The 12,310-nt window shown below is 43.0% G+C and overlaps 1 protein-coding gene across 4 annotated transcripts in view; it reads left to right on the forward strand.

Moving 5' to 3' along the window:
* The first annotated feature begins 1,420 nt into the window (after positions 1 to 1,420).
* DPP9 (dipeptidyl peptidase 9) overlaps positions 1,421 to 12,310 on the forward strand; it is a 92,261-nt gene continuing 81,371 nt past the window's right edge. For 2 of the 4 annotated variants that reach the window (XR_013622632.1, XM_068108600.2), the window contains exons 1-4: positions 1,535 to 1,657; positions 2,738 to 2,841; positions 6,739 to 6,986; positions 7,273 to 7,385. Coding sequence is in view for 2 of the 4 variants with exons in the window: in XM_068108600.2 (XP_067964701.1) it covers positions 2,786 to 2,841; positions 6,739 to 6,986; positions 7,273 to 7,385 (417 nt within the window). In the remaining 2 variants the exon portion in view is untranslated. Of the gene's footprint in view, positions 1,658 to 2,737; positions 2,842 to 6,376; positions 6,510 to 6,738; positions 6,987 to 7,272; positions 7,386 to 12,310 lie in introns of all 4 variants that reach the window. The other 2 variants (XM_078773029.1, XR_013622633.1) reach the window with 2 other exon arrangements.

Genomic DNA, 12,310 nt, shown 5'->3' on the forward strand with positions numbered 1-12,310 from the left:
ATATATATATATATATATGTATATATATGTATGTATATATATATATGTATATATATGTATGTATATATATATATATATATATATATATATATATATATACTAGGGCATGCCCGTACGTGGGTGCCCGTTCCTTGCCAAAAAAAAAAAAAAACGCTACCCGTACGCTCTACCCCGCCCGTACGCCCGTACGCCCGTAAACAAAAAAAACAACGCTCTTCGCTTCCGCCCTTCGCTCTGACTGAATTGGGAGAAATAATGCGCATAAGAAATCGAGAAATTATTATTTTCTCCGGAAGAAATCGAATTACGAACCGTAATGGCGCACGCGCTCGGCTCGGCTCGCTCTCACATCGGCCACGCCTACGCAACAACGCGTTCTGTGATTGGCTGCCGGAAGTGCAGTCTTCACTGTCCGGAAGGTCGCATATCGCAGTTACGATGAATCGCAAATTAGTTTTAATTAGTTTTAAAACATAGTTGAACGCCAACATAGTTTGCCGACGGGAAATAAATGAATACGCTCTCAAATGTGCCGTCCGAGGCAGAGTCTGTTCGCCACGTTCGGCACACGTGATAGCTCGCTGCTCTCTGATTGGTTGAATCGTTTTTTGGACATAGCTCGGTAACTACTTCTCCGATTAATATGAAACCTTGAAAAGGCACATCCTCGGGTCCCCAGCAATATACCTGGCAAGTTTCAAGTATATCGGACCCGTGGTTGTCGAGAAACAGCGGTCACAGACATACAGACATACAGACATACAGACATACATACACACAGAGATTACTGGAATTATATATATATATATATATATATATATATATATATATATATATATATATATATATATATACATATATATATATATATATATATATATATATATATATATATATATATATATTAGCAGGTTGACAAACATTGGTCTGGTCCTCCTCTCATCCAATATTACCACGATTTCCCAACAAACATGTACAGTGCACACCTCACATAAATGATAAATTATGCCCAATTTATGCTAAGTAGTGGGACATGTACAAACCCCATCGATGGAAGGATCGGAAGTTTATACAGGATTACCTTTAACTACCGTTTAATAATAATGATGATGATGATTATTATTACTATTCTACCACAGCAGGACCCTTTTACAATTATGGACCCAATAAATGAGGCGATATGCCTACTTCTTTTAGTAAGACATATTGTAAAAAAATTAACCGAACAGCGCTTCGCTTATTCACTGCCCAATATTATCGTGAGTTAATACCCTTTAAATATGAAGTCGTAGTTCTTGACATTAAATAATCTGCATGCAACTAAATATGTTTATTACAAAACATTATTAGTAAACGATGATAAACCTCCCTGTAAAAACTTTGACGTTGCACCGGAAATGTTGGAATTAAGTTATTTTATAATTAAACTTAGTTACAGCTGCATTACATCGCAATTAATTTTTAGTTTATATTTTTTTAATGGATCTTTCGTTCTGCCGTTTGTTTTAATGTGAAATTCGCCTGCGGCGCGGTCGCCGGTTCAGGATCAAGGGTCCATGTTCCGGGATTGCGGGGAAGTCTGTGTTGACCGGGCCGGTGTTGCTTCCTCGGTTTCTTTGGACCCTTTTCTCTCCACTTTCATTCATACAGAGTGCAGGTATGGAGGGAAAGTTTTTGATTCAGACACCAAGACGTCGTCGGTCCTCTGGTTTACTCAGCGGGAGAATGACGACGTTAGGCCGGGTGTCTGCGGTTTCTCGTTTCTCGTTTTCTTGTATCTTTCTGCGTTTTGCGTTCACCTTATATTTTATTCATTTACTATCTGGAAGCCCGTGGTATTTTTACCACGATATAAAAATAAAAAAGCCTTTTATTCTTGCGCTGGTTGAAAGCGCTAAATTGAGGCAGTATTAATTATAATTTTCGCGTACCCAGGATTAATTTGAAGCAACTTCCTACGTAATTTCCGTGTTTCAAGGGGGGAAGGAGGAGGACAGACGGATATAATTAACCGATTAAATATACTGTATAGAGTATTGTGAAATTCCAAAATCCTCATTTCTTAACACAAATAACAGCAAATATAAACAAATTCGCGAGCGATCTAAGCAGCGGCTTGTTGTCGAATGTCCAAGCACCGCCCAAGTTTTTTTTTTTTTGTCTGATTGAAAAATATATATTTATATATAATTTTCCCTTAGGTTTGGATTAATCTAAAGCAACTTTTGCTGAATATTTTTTTCCTCTCCGCTGGAGCGGTTTTTTTTTTTTAGGGTGGGACAGACAGACAGACAGGTGGCATTAGCCTAATAGTAATTCTGTAATAGTAATATAATATATCCTTTCCACCCCTCCCCACCCTGGTTTCCCCACCCATTCCCCCTCTTTCCCCCCTGCCTGTTTTTTCTCTTATTTCATGACTCCCACCGCTTTGCTCTCTCATCCTCCACCTCCTCTTAATTTGTATACCATTATCCACCACATTCCCACCTTCCTCCTTCCCTCCTTTCTTCTTTTTGTCCTCCCTTTCCTCCTCCATTTCTCTTTTCCTGTTCCCTCAAGTTGCCCAAACTTCTATCCCACCTTATCAACTCTTCCCACACCCACAATTTATGTCTCAATCGGTTTTCCATCTTGTAACATCTCCAATACCTTCCAGGTATCTTATCTTTACTCGGATGTGCAGTTTAGTGCTGATGTACTATTTGCCATGTCTGTTCATCCTTCTCACCCGTAGATAGGAGAGGTTGCATACGAACTTCTCGGGCTCGGCCGCGGCCGTTGTATGCAGAAAGCTAAGAAGGCAAGATTGGCAGAAGATTCTGGCAGTAGAGAGAGGAGGTACAGTCATGGAGTTATTATTATGATCGGCATATTGTCAGTTTTTGATTAAACACGTAGTTATGTGCTATTTCTTTGTGAATGCTTGTTGAAAATGTGGGTTATTGCATTTATTTCTGGTTACATTTTGAGGTTTTAGCTCTTTCTATGCATTCCACACACCAATGGGATGTGTAGAGACCGAACTAAAGTTGTATTACCTCCACCACCAAAGGTGGATGGAGGTTATGTTTTCACCCCTGTCTGTCTGTCCGTCCGTTTGTCTGTCCGTTTGTGAACAAGATATATCAAAAAGTTGTGGACTGATTCCGACGAAATTTGGCACTCAGTAGAGCGTGAATGTACCTGAGAGAAAAGTCTAAATGATTAGATTTTGGTGAAGATCCGGATTCGGATCCGGCTACTAGGATTTTAAAAGTGATTCTTCTCCATGGGGATATAGGGCCAAAAACGATACATAGCACGATATCTCAAAAAGTTATGGATGGATTTGGATGAAACTTGTTGGACAGGTTTGTGTGTGTGACAAGGAAGAATCTATTCTATTTTGGTGAAGATCCGGATCCGGCTCTTAGAATTTTTGAAGTGATTCTTCACCATTGAGTGATATGGCTAGCCAGCAGGAGGTATGCTCTCTACTGAGTGCTGTTCTAGTTTAGAATGAGATTGTAAAGATCAATGGTGAAGATGAGACATATAAGTTTTGTTTATCATAAGAATGATTCCTTTATAATACGGGACTTTCGAAATGACGTGATCCACCCCAGAGTACTAGGCACACATACGTAGGAATCCCTAGAAGCTTCGGTGTTTGGAGCACCCTAAGGTATTTTGTGTGTGCGAGATAAGGATTGTTACCTAAAATGGCTCATAAAGCTTCTAAAAGAAGCTGAAAATGCTTAGAAAAGTACCTGAGAGAAAGGACTGTGCTTCTTGAAAGGAGAAAGGAAAGGACTTTGTTAACTTTCTCAGCTCGTCGAAAGGGCAGCTGCCCATACTGCAAACTCCCGACGATATCTGCTGGTGCAAGGCCTGAGAGGATGTGCATGTGCTACCTAAACCCCCAACGGATTTCTGACAGAGTGGATTTTTAACCTTGCATCCTGCGAACATGGCAGGCTTGATGGTTTATTTAATGGACATCTGCAATCGGAAAGATTAAGCTATGCTGTGCGCCATTACCAAGTAACAGTCACCAACTCATTGACAAATGACATCTTCATGGCATGAAAATACACAAAGCTTGTGTATCTGGATTGAGTGCTTCTGAACATCGATGGGAAGGACATATCTGGGCAAGAGTGGGAGCTGTGTAGACTGGCAAAGCATTGTCGCCACTTGCTTGTATTGGCAGGATGTAGTACAAACTCGACACCTCACTTCCATGGATATTTCTGTGAGTCCGATTTGCATCCAAGGACACAAAAATTATGGTTAACCACCTTCAAATTGCCACTCTTTCATTGAATTGTTGAAAATTTACATCACACATTTCACGCCAGCAACGGCAGGTTAAATTGCCCCACAAGCAAAACCGAGTCGCTGAAAACACACACAGCGCTTGCAGAAAAGGCCTCGTTGCCATTCTTATGTCATTTCAAAAGTCCCATATTGTTTTAATTACATACTGATTCTCACAGAGAACAGTCTTGTCTGTGTTCTAGTAAGTAAAAGTCTTGGTAGCTTGCTGCTTATTAATCAGGTGTCCCTTAACGTTGTTTCTTTGTTTTTTTTTTGTTGTATACAAGATCGAGGCTCGTGTAAGAGCTAACTTTAATCACCAAAAAAAAAAAAAACCGACATTCGAAACATGCAATAAAGGGAGCGGGAGACAAGATTGGGAGAGAGAGGGAAACACACAAGTACAACAGCAGAGAACAGGGACATCAAGAGATCTGTGGGCGGGAGAGGGCTTGGGGGGGAGGATGCATGGGAAGGGAGGGGAGGGGGCGGCGGGGTGGGAGAGGTATAAAACACATGGACACTGCTAGGACTTGCAGGAAAGAGGTCGGTATTTCAAAAACGTGGATCTGGGGTGAATTAACAGGGGTAGAAAAGATCAAAGTTTTGGATGGGGGAAGATAAGAGATGGTGGTGAACATCTGTTTTAAAGACCTAGAAGGAGCAGTGGGATTGAAGAGAGTGAGGGAGTTTGTTTCAGAGGCGGGAGAAAAGAGGAATGAATGAGTGAAGGTGAATAGAGTCTTGATTTTGGCAGTTTAACCATAAGAGGGTTGCAGGCAGATCTTGTGCGACCTGCAGGAATATTTGGGGGACAGAGCACAGACAGCTGGGGGAGCTAGGCCGGAGAAGAGTCAGTAGAAGACAAAGACCACCAACCTGCCTGCGGTGAGTGAGTGAAAGGCCCTCGGAGTTAGCTTCATCACGGGAGATTCCAATGATTCTGAAAGCTTTAGTTTCAACAACGTGAAGCCGAGCTAGGTGTGAGGCAGGAGCACCAGCCCAGAGGGGAGAACAGTGTTCCATTGAGCTGCGGATGAAAGCCTTGTATGTGGTGAGGAGCTCCTCAGGTGTGCCAAGGAAGGACTGGTTTTGGAGGCCAGCTTGGAAATGTGGTTTTCCCAGGAAAGATCATTGCAGATAGTGAGACCCAAAAGCTTGAGTGACAGAACTTCTTGGAGAGGATTGTTCAGAAAGTAGATGGAAGGGTTTTCCAGTTGGTCTTTTCAGAGACATAGTAAGAGTGTGAGATTTGTCAGGATTGAAAGACATGTTCCACTTTGACCAGTCTGTGATTTTGTCCAGGTCTGCAGAGAGTGAGGAGGCTGCAGACTGCTGATCTGAGGGATGAAGTATGGAGCAGCAGAGAGTGGTGTCTTCAGCAAAGAGATACAGAGGATTTTCCAGAAAGTCGGAGAGATCATTGATGAAGACCAGAAAAAGCACAGGGCCCAGAACACTGCCTTGGGGAACTCTGGCCTGAACAGAAAGGGGAGATGAGAGAAATCCATTCAGGGCCACACGTTGACTATGACCAGAGAGGAAGTCCACAAGCCATGCGTGGAGATTTCCACGGTTCCATTGGAGGAGAGTTTGGTGAGCAGAGCGGGGTGCCAGACCGTATCGAAGGCACGTGATATGTCAAGGGAGACAGCTCTGATGTCCTGTTTGGCATTAATGACCTCGGTCCATTGTTGAGACAGAAGCAGCATGTCCAGAGTAGAGTGACCTGGTCTGAATCCAAATTGATGATCCGAGATCAAGCCATTGGAGAAGAGGAAGGATTTGATGTCAGAAGCGATGATGGATTCCATGACCTTGCTGATAATTGGGAGAAGGCTGATTGGTCTGTAGTTGCAAGGATCTGTTTTTGCACCTTTTTTGTGTAAAGCGGTGATGTTGGCTGATTTCCCAGCAAATGGCAGATGACCTTGAGCAAAAGAGAGGGTGAAGAGAATAGAGAGAGGGTGAGATAGAGCAGCAGAGCAGGATTTTACGACCCGTGGGCTAATGCTGTCTGGTCCAGTTGCAGAATCAGAGTCGAGGTTTGACAGAAACTTCTCCACCTTGTCAGGAGAGAAGGACACAGAGTCCAGGAGCAGCTTGGTTCGACTGGGTAAGGTGGGAACAGAGAGAGATGGGTTCGGGACACAAGATTTTGAAGTGCATCTTCAGTCTTCACATTCTTCACATCTTCACAGGACGCAGTGAGTGCATCTTGTGTGAATGCCCGTGCAGGTTGATTATAACTTTACGAAAGATTTTGCAAATGATCACAAACTTGTTGTTACGCATATTCAGCTTGCACTATTTTATTTTTTGCTATTAATTTATGCTGTGATCATACATGTCTCCAATATTTGGTTTATATATATATATTTTTATTTATTTATTATTATTATTATTATTTATATATATACATTGTGACACCGACAGTGGTGTTATGTGGCATACCCTATCGGATCTTCTGTCCGAGAGCACCGAGATGGTGGATGCTGATGACGTTCAAGTTCACTCGTTTTTCACCCGTTACGGGGTGGTACGCCGCTCCTGGGAGGGCTTGCGAGATGTGATCCGTGCGAGTCGTAAGCAGCAGAGCCAGATGGTGAGCAAGGCCCCGCATGACTTTCGCTTCGTGCGCTGGACTGATTCGGACCTGTACTCGCACCGCATCTACTTCCTAGGTCGGTCCTCATTCATTATCCTCTTTTCTCAGCTTCTTTTTCGTTGTATGAATTGTTGTTTGAAAATTACTCCCAGGAATCTTTACTCCCAGGAATGCACAAGTCCACAAAAATTTTTGTTTATATACCAGGCCGCATTCTTCATCCTCCTAAGAGTCCATCGGTTTATGAAGTTGGAATTTTACATGGATTTGCTCGAATCTGCATCCTCGTGCTTTTTCTATCTGTCTGTGTTTTTGTTTCTGGCCATTACTAATGAACATTTCATCATCTGTGCACATTGCAGGTATGATGCCTGGAAGTCGCGAAAGTACGCTCTTGTATAGCGACGTGCCGAGGCATTTTAGCAAGGATGGGGCTGTGCTTTTGCCATGGGGGCAGTTACTTGGTAATTTCCAGGTGAGTGGACCGTGATAGGTTAGAATGTATTTGTGAATGGTGCAGTAACGTTCGAGGCCTTTTACTGTAGGTCTTCAAGATGTTTTTCTTGTCTCTTAGCTATTCCAGCAATATAAGGTACAATTTATTTTTTGTTGAACATTTTACTTTTATGAACATGGTCTGAGTGACGATCTTTGTATTGAATGGTTGATAACAGCAGTTTGTTTATTTATTTATTTCCTATAACATTTAAGGATTGTGAAGGAGCTTGTACGTTTGTTTTGTGTAGTCAAACAACATTCAAAGACACTAATATACTTTCAACTTTATTTCAAGGATCGGTCTACATTCTTGCATTTATATGTCAACAGCATATGGGATTTGATTCTGAGATCTCATAATGAGACAAGCTCTCAGATGGGAATACCAAACAAGTGAATCCATGTATGCACAGTCAGTCACCAGTTCCATTATACCATAATACATAGTTATTTTGAGTCCTGTATTCCAAGTCTTTGTCTACAATCCACACAATGATGTATTTTTCCTGGCCCATGGGTGCTTTATATATTTGGATCTTTGTTCCTCTTGATCCCTTTTTTTCCATTAATGGTTACCCATTGGTGACCGAAATTTTATCCAGGTGCAAGAATCCATTTTGTTCACACAAGTACAAATAAGGAATGAGGGGTGGGGAAGGATGCATGGGGTGGACAAGATGGATACAGAGGAAAACACTCAGGAAGGAAAAACTGGAAGCTCGGAGAGAGGAGCGTATGGGATTTGAGGGGGTGGGTCTTAAAAAGGTTGGAAAAGATCATGGCTTTATGTGTTGGGCATGACGTGAGATGGTGGTGAACAGCTGTCTTGGTGACCGGGAGGGAAGAATTGGATCGAAGAGTGTATGGAAGGCAGTTACCCAGGTGGGAAAAGAGAATAGTAAATGAGTGGTGAGCAGTGGTTTTGGATTTAGGCAGTTTCACAAGGAGGGGGTTGCTGCTGGACCATGTGTGTCCTGCAGGTAATGTGGGTGGGGGGTAGAGGGTAGAGGTTGCAAACCCAGAAATGAAGCGGAGGAAGACAGAGACCACCGACATGTCAGCGTTGACGTGATTAGCCCATAGACTCGGCTTCATCGTGAGAGATTCCAATGATCTTGAAGGCCTTAGTTTCCATGGCTTCAAGCTGAGCAAGATGTGAGGCAGGGGAGCCGGCCCAAAGGGTAGAGCAGTACTCCATTAAGTTGTGAATGAAAGCCTTGTAGGTGGATCGGAGCTTAGGTGTGCCAACGAAGGACTTTGCATGACAGAGGATGCCCAGTTGGGGTCTGGCTTTGGAGGCCAACTTTGAAATGGGGATTGCCTAAGAGAGATCATGGCTGAAAGTGAAATCCGAGAGTTTGAGTGACTGGACCTGTTCGAGAGGGTTGCTGTGGAAGTATATGGGAGGATTTGCTGAGAGATGTTGAGGTTCAGGACACAAGCTTTAGAAGCAAAAACAGAATTGAGGCATTCGGCCTTCTCACAAGCGGTGTCAGCTGTGGTTCCATTTGAATTGAGGGAGGGGATGGAAGGGGCACATGCTCCTGAGGCAGACTTGGTAAGGCTCCACCAGGTTTTAGAGGAGGAAGACAAGTTTGAAAGCTCATTCATGATATTGGACAGATGTTGTTTTCTGGCTCTCCTCAGAGTACTCACACTTGTGGGATTTGTGGTATCTGAGGTTGCCTTTTGGTATGATGCTTCTGGCTTCGGGATTGTGGTATCTGGTATGATCTGAGGTTGCCTTCAGTTGGATTTGCCTTCCAGCAGGAGAATGAAAGTTGCTTTAAAGGAACTGCCCCACAAAAGGATTCAGGTACCAAGAACGGGAAGATGGGTAAGATAGCTGAATAAGAGATGGGATTAATTATATCTACACATAAGGGAGAGCAGGTTTCTGTGGAAGAATTCCCAGACTGAATCGGTATTAGTGGTGGTGGATATAGAAGACAAGTCCTGAAGTATGATGACTACTTGTAGTCTCAGTGACATGTCCATTTCTGCCACGTCAATTTTGGAGTTTTGGTGACATCCACGTTTGCTCCATTTTTTTCATTGGATTATAAAAAACATATAACCACCTTTAGAGGCCATTTTTCCCCGCAAGCGGGGGTTGGCCTTTTTCGGGAACCGTGGTTGTTGTTGTTTTTCGGTCCCCTTTTTGAACCAATGTTTTACGGCCGGATGCCCTTCCTGACGCCAACCCTTTTTGCCGCCTTTAACGACAAACAGGGAATTACCAGTGAACTGGTACTCAAATTAGCCGACCTCGGAAGGATGACAGGCTGAGTCAACCCCCCTGGCGTTAATTCAGCAATCGACCGGGATTCGAACCCAGGATCCTTGGATCCTAAGCCTGCACCCTAGCCACTAGCCCAACACCAGGGTCTAGATTTAGATTGCAACCGCTAAATGAGAGCCATAAATATTATGGCACACACCAACACACATACACATACACAATTACACATACATACACATACACCCACAGTCCCACACCCATACACACCCACACCCATACACACCCACCACACACACACACACACACACACACGTTACCTGCAAAGAGAATAGCCCTGGTGTCGTGTGTGAATCGTATATTCCGACATGGTAAAAATCAATGCATTCTTTTCTCACCCTCGTGGGAATTTACTCAAATAACTTTTACAAATGAATTTGAATGGAAGATTTTTAAGAGCTAAAAATGTTTTTTTGTTTTGAACTCCGTGACCCCAAGTCTTCACCTCCTGGGGCATGAACTGGGGCTCAAATTTAAAAAAACGCTTCATATTTCGTGCATCCCCCAATGCTAATTGCATATACAAAGTTTCATTTTAGAATGAATGGTTCAATAAAAAAGATGACGGATGGACGGACAGACAGAAATACTTCAGTGTATTGACAACAGACCACCTTTAGAGGCCATTTTTCCCCGCAGAGCAGGGGTTTGCCTTTTCGGGCACCGTGGGTCCCCTTTTTGAAGCAATGTTTTATGTCCGGATGCCCTTCCTGCCACCAACCCTGTTAGTCGCCTCTTGCGACACACAGGGAATTACCAGTGAACTGGTACTCAATTTGCCGACCTCGGAAGGATGACGGGCTGAGTCAACCCCCCTGGCGTTAATTCAGCGATCGACCGGGATTCGAACCCAGGATCCTAGGATCCCAAGCCGGCACCCTAACCGTTAAGCCATTGACAACAGGAGAAAAAATATTGTTGGGACTCAAATCACAAATGTTTTTTCCTCCACCGTCGATGTCTTCACAAATGACATCATAATCGCCAGCAATACAATATTTGAGTGTTACTGAATACGTAGCTTCCTCCAACTTTTATCCTTCGGCAATGCATTGAACACAGGCCCTGGATTTTTTGTTCCCAGTTTCTAATAGCCAGGAGCATTGATGTTCTGGCATGACTGATCGCATGACCCTAATTATGCCCTATGTTCTTTTATTTTCCTGATGTCATTGGATGCGAGCCTTATTGAGGTTTTAAAATTTGTGTTCGTAGATTGTCACCAAAAGATCACCAACTGAGCAACAATATATTTACCTTCGGCACCGAAGGTGGATGGAGGTTGTTTTCACCCGTTTGTTTGTCTGTTTGTGAACAAGATGTATCAAAAAGCTGTGCATGGATTCAGTCGAAATTTGGCAGAGATGTAGTGCATGTGACACGGATGAAATGTTTGGATTTTGGTGTAAATTCGGATGTGGCTACTTTTTTTTTTTTCTTCTTCTTTTGTTTTATTTGTGATTCTTCACCATTGGGAGATAGGGCCAAAAACGATACATAGCAGGATATCTCACGAAGTTATGGACGGATTTGGACGAAACTTGGTGGAGAGGTTGGATGTGTGACCAGGAAGAATTGGTTCAATTTTGGTGAAGACCCGGCTAGTATAATTTTTAAGTGATTCTTCACCATCGAGTGATAGGGCTAAAACCAACATATAGCATAATATCTCAAAAGGTTATGGTCGGATTTGGACGAAACTTGGTGGACCGGTTGGGTGTGTGACAAGGACTAATCGATTCTATTTTGGAGAAGATCTTAATATGGATTCAGATACGAGAGTTATTTAATTTTTAAGTGATTCTTCACCATTGCGAGATCAGGTGAAAAGTGATATACAACATACAGTGAAACCTTGACTTACGAGTTTAATTCGTTCTGTGACCGAGCTCGTAACTCAATTTGCTCGTTTCTCAAATTAAATTTCCCCATTAAAATGCATTGAAATGCTATTAATCCGTTCCAGCCCGCCAAAAACCACACCAATTTTTTTTTTAATATACAGTATATATAAAAATATCTCGCGCTTTATATTTCACCTGTATGCAGCATACAAGTTGGCAGGATGGCCTGGACTGGAGGTACGCACACTTGACTCTAAACTGTCCAGCCTGGGTTTGAATCCCGACCCAGCTATAACCTGTCATGGGTGAATCACAGGCAGGGTGATTCATCAATGTGTGTACCGCTAAACTGGGCGCCCCGTTTGCGTCCCATTAGTTGTTGGATGTTAAGGATCTCAACGTGTCTTCCACAAAGAGAAGGCGAGCTATCGCCGGCACTCTGAACAAGTTGTGGCCTGGCATGCTCTTCTCCTCTGCCGTTATATACGTCCTCCTCGGCATCTTTTTCCAGAAGAGCCCTGTCTCGTCACAGTTGAAGATTTGCTGGGGGATGTATCGTTCGGCTTCTATCAGTTCGGCAAAAGTTATAATAAAATCTTCAGCTGCCTTCACATCCGCCTCACCAAGTCGACAACACGCACACCTCGCTCATGTTTTTCGACGATTGCGTGTTTTATATCCAAGCACATCATCCTCTTCTTCTTCTCAGTACTGCCCTTGGCACTCAATTTCTTAGGACCCATGGTTAAAACTAAGAAA

The sequence above is a fragment of the Myxine glutinosa genome, chromosome 2 (assembly GCF_964187855.1).
Source record: "Myxine glutinosa chromosome 2, kmMyxGlut1.1, whole genome shotgun sequence".
NCBI lineage: Eukaryota > Metazoa > Chordata > Myxini > Myxiniformes > Myxinidae > Myxine > Myxine glutinosa.